This window comes from Orycteropus afer, unplaced genomic scaffold (assembly GCF_000298275.1).
Source record: "Orycteropus afer afer isolate SDZICR_OR568_19922 unplaced genomic scaffold, OryAfe1.0 scaffold00091, whole genome shotgun sequence".
Lineage (NCBI taxonomy): Eukaryota > Metazoa > Chordata > Mammalia > Tubulidentata > Orycteropodidae > Orycteropus > Orycteropus afer.
This window is the reverse complement of record NW_006921678.1, coordinates 4,822,939-4,828,727: the sequence shown is the minus strand read 5'-3', so window position 1 is coordinate 4,828,727 and position 5,789 is coordinate 4,822,939. Positions and strand designations below refer to the sequence as shown.

Sequence of the window (5,789 nt, the reverse complement as noted above, 5' to 3'; positions counted from 1 at the left end):
GTTCAAACCCACCAGCCACTCCTCAGAAGGAAGGCTGGGCAATCTACTTCCACAGTGTTACCGCCTCGGAAACCCAAGGAGGACTCACTATGAGTCAGACCTGACTCAATGGCAAATGACAATAACAACAGATCAAAACATAGGTTCCTTACCTGAATATATACAATGAATCATCTAGACTTACAAACATTTTTAAGTGAAGACAGAGATGTATAAAGAGAAACGTACATTACTTGCTTTAATAGTTTTCAGTCAAGGCTTATTACATATATACATTTTTTAAATTTAACATGTGATTTTCATTGGTATAAGAAGTTCTAGCTCCTACTAGAAGATTATTTCTTCTTCCCCGTGTTTTTTTTGTGTTCATGCAGTTCTGTTTTGCTAGTTACGTTCTTTTTCCGAGATGAGGTACTTGCAGTAAGTGTGCTAGAAGGTCCACTGGTAGCTATTAAAAAAAAAACAAAAAAAAAAAACCACTGCTTAGATTTTCATACACAATCTATGATCAAATAATACAGCTGGGGAGGGGCACTAAATAATTCCCATTATAACTGTGGAGTATATGAAACACTGTAAGCATTTAAAATTTTTAACCTTTACTTTTTAGAATTCAGTACCAATACAGAAAAGTAATGCCAATGGACTGTATACATAACAACACAGATTTCTCTTCTCTCTCTATATTCTTCCTGGGAAACACATTCATTTCCATAGTTTTAAACTACCAATCATTCTGTTAATGGCCTCCAAATTATTCTGGCCCAAGCCTTTCCTTAGCTCAAAATGCCTACTGAAAATCTCTATGTATATACCTGACAGGAAACATATTTAAAACTAAACTTACAATTTTTTTCTGCAAACATCTACTTCCTCCTGTATCTTCTGTTTTATCACTAACTCAAAAAACTAGAAGCTTGGAAAAGCAGCAAACATTCTTGACTTGGGACTCATCCTTCCATATCCAAACCAACATTAAGGCCTACTAAGTTATCAAAGAGTTATGTTCATAGATTACAAGTAAAAACTTCACATTAAATATGAGAAACAACTCTCTAAAGACACCATAGAGTGCAAAAGCAAGCAGATACTGGAGAACTGTCACTTGGAAAAAGGAAGCAACATAAGGTAAGTCCCATCACTTCCCTTTTGTTTTTTTTTAACAGCTTTTAGCCTGAGGAAAGTCCCATTTTGTACCATGTAGAATGTCTAAAATTCCATTATAAAACCTAGCATTACTGGCTTGAGGAGCATTGGCGGCACAGTGGTTTAGCCCTGGGCTGCTAACCAAAAGGCCAGTAGTTCAAACACACCAGCTGATATATAAGAGAAAGATGTGGCAATTGGCTTCTTTAATAATTACTACATTGGAAACCCTATGAAACAGTTCTTCTCTGTCTTATAAGACCATTATGAGTTGGAATCAACTTGATGGCATCAGGTTTGGTTTTAACAGAATTACTGTCTCAAAGAACCAGAAAACAAGGAGTGGGGTAAGTATAGCTGCTGGCAAATGAGGTGGGAAATCCCAAAAAGGGTGAGCCTTTAATTATCTGTATAAACTCTTATCTAATCTCTGGTATGAGCAGAGTGAGTGCCAAGCAGTACCAAACTTACTGCCACTGAGTCAATTCTGACTCATGGTGTTCCCATGTGCTATAGAGTAAAACCAAACCAAACCCACTCCCATCAAATTGATTCCAACTCACAGTGACCCCCACTATGTTTCCAAGGCTGTAAATCTTTACAGAAGTATATCGCCTGATCTTCCTCCCATGGAGCACCTGGCGGGTTTGAACCACCGACCTTCTGGTTAGCAGTTAATGCTAACTCACCATACCATCAGAGGTAGAATATAATGTCCTATAAAGTTTTCTTGACTGTAATCTTTATGGAAGCAAATCAGAGATTCTTCTGTGGCACCACTGGGTGGGTTCTAACAGCCAACCTTTAAGTTAGTGGTCATGTGCAAACGGTTTGTGCCACCGAGGGACTTTCCAAGGAGTCCTAATAGACCTTAGTTTTTACGCGGTTGCAAAGTTTCTACATTTTACTTGAATGTGATACAAAGTATGCTGAAAATTAAGCACGTATAGTAAAGTAAAACAACCAATCAAGGAAATACAGCTAAAAAACTTAAAAATTTTAAAAAATGATTGAATGCTAAACACAGCAGGAGAAAAGGAACAAAGAAATAATAATCAGAGAGGACAAATAAAAAAAGATAAAAAACAGTAAATCCAGCCCAACCATATCAATAATTAAATGTTAATGGACTAAATACTGTAAAATAAAACAACAAAAATACTGCTAGAATAGTTACAAACAAAACAAAAAACCCAAATCTATGCTGTATACAAGAAAATCCACTTTAAATATAAAGACACAGATTGGTTGAAATTAAAAGGATGGAAAAATATATACTGTGCATACAGAAAGTATAAGAAAGCTGAAATAGTTATAGTCACATCAGATAAAATAAAGTTTTAAACAAAGCATTACCAGAGATCAGAGGGAAATTTCACAGTGATAAATGGGTCAATCCTTTAAAACATAATCAATTATATATCCAACTAATAACAGAATTTCAAAACACACAAAGCAAAAACTGACAGAACTGATGAGAGAAAAAGTTCTATTTCTATAGTTATAAACAGAAATTAGGGGCTTTGGTGGCTTATGGTACAATTTTCACCTTCTATAAAGGAGACCCAGATTTGATTTTCAGCCAATGAACCTCATGCACAGCCACCACCTTTCGGTTGGTGGAGGTGTGCATGTTGCTATGACGCTGAACGGGTTTCAGTTTAAGAAGAAAGGCCTGGTGATCTACTTTTAAAAATAACCAATGAAAATCCTGTGGATCTCAACAGTTCTAATTTGCAACCAATCATGTCATTCCATGCATGGGGTCACCAAAAGGCAGCGCCAACTCAATGGCAGCTAACAACAGCAACAAATAGAAATTGCTCTTTTAAGCTAGAACAACCAGACCACCCTACCCTCCACCTCAAAAAAAAAAAAAAAAACCCACAACAGTAAAGATATAGATCTGATCAGCACACTGTCAATCACCTTGATTGACCTAATGGATAATGATAGAACAGTATAGCTATAAACTATGTTGTTGTTGTTGTTGTTATGTGCCATTGAGTCGGACCTGACTCATAGCGACCCCTCCTTGGGTTGCCGAGGCGATATCACTATAGAAGTAGATTGCCCAACCTTCCTTCTGAGGAGTGGCTGGTGGGTTTGAACCGCCAGCCTTCTGGTTAGCAGTCAAGTGCCTTAGGCACTCTGCTACCAGAGCTCCCTATAAATTATAGCGTAAACACTATTTCTTAGTGCATATGGTACATTCCAGAGAGACCAAATGTTAAAGTATAAAACAAATCTCAAGTACAAAAGAACTAAAATCATACCTCATACGTTTTGTAATCACAATGGAATTTAGTAAAAAACTGGTAGCAAGATATCATGACAAACCCTAAATATCTGGAAGTTAACCCTGTTTCCAAATACTTCATGAATCAAAGAAACAGCACAAGATAAATTAGAAATATTTTTAACCAAATGATAATGAAAATACAATATGACAAATGTTGTGAGATGCAGCTAAAGAAGTGCTTCGAGGGAAATTTATAGCTGCAAATGTTGATATAGGAAAAGAAGAAATGTGTAATAGTCAATGATCTAAGAAAGCAGAAAAAGATGATAGAAGTTGTGATAGTTGGGATTGTGTGCGAACTTGACTGGACCTCAATTCTGAGTGGTTTAAGCAGTTGTGATGTGGTTATTCCCATAATGAGATCTGATACATATGCTTTGAGCAGACAATCAGTTGAAAGGCAGTTTCCTTAGGGGAGTGGCTTCCTTCTAATATATATATGATATCCTGGGAAAATCTGGGAAAGTTCTATGGATCTAGATCCTGTTGTGCTGCCTATAACTGTGTGTGAGTGAACAATCCACTTTCTGCCTGTGGATCCTGGATTCGTCATCTGCTCAAGTCAACAGCCATTGTAACTACCTGCCAATCTTGGATTCGTCAGCCCCTGGAGCTGAGCAAGTTGGGAAAAGCCTCCAGCGTGACGTTTGATCCAGGAATGTGGGATTTGCCAGCTTCTATAACTGTGTGACCCATTTTCCTAAGATAAATTTCTCTCTCTCTCTCTCTTTCTCTCTCTATATAAGTGTTATTGGTTTTGCTTCTCTAGAGAACCCAGCCTAACACAAAGTAAACCCCAAGTAAGCAGACAGGAGAAAACAATAATGAAATCAATAAAACATAAAACAAACAGAAAAACTTAACAAAGCCAAAAACTGGTTCTTCAAAAAGATCAACAAAAATGGGGAAATTCCTAATGAGAATGATTAAGAAAAAAAGAACAGAAAATACCAGTATACATTAACAAAAATAAATAAAGTTGACAGCTAAAATGAACAAGTTACTTGAAAAATTCCATTACCCAAAATTAGCACAAGAATGAAAAAGAAATATGAATAGCTCTATTATTTACTGAAAAAAGTAGATTAATTCATTAAAAAAAACCTTCAAACCTTCTCATTATGAAAACTCCAGGCCTGGATGGCCTTACTAGATAATTATATGAGCATTTAAGGTAGAAATAAAAAGAATTTTATAATCATTCAGAAAAAAGAAGATGTATTACTTCCCAAATCATTTTATAAGTTCAGTATTACCCTAACACCAAACCTGAAAAAGACATTACACAAAAAAGATTAAAACAAACAAACAAATATCCTTCATGGTCACGGTTGCAAAGGAATTCAAGTTTGGTTTAAGATTTTAAACCTTAAACCAAACTTGCATTCCTTTGCAACTGTGACCATGAAAGATTATTTGTGTTAGTTATTATTTAAAGGTGCATAAAGCAGTATATATATTATGTGTTTAAAACATAGAAAACAATAATATACTGTGACTAAAAAAGCAGTCAAATCCTGAGTCTACTGAATACTAGCAACATGAACTGGGAAAAGTCACAACCTCTCTGCTATTTTTTTTATCTGTAAAGGCCATAAAAAACGGTATTAACTTCTGAAGACTATGATGAGTATTAGGAGAATTAACAAGAAAATGTGTAGTATGAAGAACTAGGGAGCTTTGGTGGCATAGTGACTAAGGTATCTGCTAACCAGAAGGCTGGTGGTTCAAACCCACCAGCCAATCCTTGGAAGGAAGACCGGGCAATCTACTTCTTTAAAGATACCAACCTGGCAATCCAAGGAGAGGTCGCTATGAGTCAAATCGACTTGACGGCAGTGAGCTGTTCTCTGTTCTTTTTTTTTTTTTTAATGAAGAACTATACAAATGTTAGCTTTGGGTTATGTGTGAAATACACCACAACTTAAATTTATTTACGTTATTTACGTTTCATATACTGATTATTTAGGATATGCAAGATTCAAATCTATTTAAGACACTGCCCCTGATTTATTGTTGTTGTTGTTGTTGTTAAGTGCCGTCGAGTCGTTTCCGACTCATAGCGACCCCATGCACAAAAGAACAAAACACTGCCCAATCCCGCACCAGCCCCACAAACCCTGCTATACTTGAGCCCATAATCGCAGCTACTGTATCAATCCATCTTGTTGAAGGCCTCCCCCTCTTTCATCGACCCTCCACCGTACCAAGCATGTCATCCTTCTCCAGGGAATGGTCCCTCCTTACAACATGACCAAAATAGGTGAGACGAAGTCTGGCCATTCTTGCTTCCAAGGAGCATTCTGGCTGCACTTCCTCCAGGACAGATCTGTTAGTTCTT

At 36.7% G+C, this 5,789-nt stretch overlaps 1 protein-coding gene across 1 annotated transcript in view; it reads right to left on the bottom strand.

Moving 5' to 3' along the window:
• Window positions 1-335: 335 nt before the first annotated feature.
• The window catches only part of PPIP5K2 (diphosphoinositol pentakisphosphate kinase 2), an 89,101-nt gene continuing 83,647 nt past the window's right edge, over window positions 336-5,789 (bottom strand). The window contains exon 31 of the mRNA XM_007942492.1: window positions 336-448. Coding sequence (XP_007940683.1) covers window positions 336-448 — 113 coding nt within the window. The remainder of the gene's footprint in view (window positions 449-5,789) is intronic.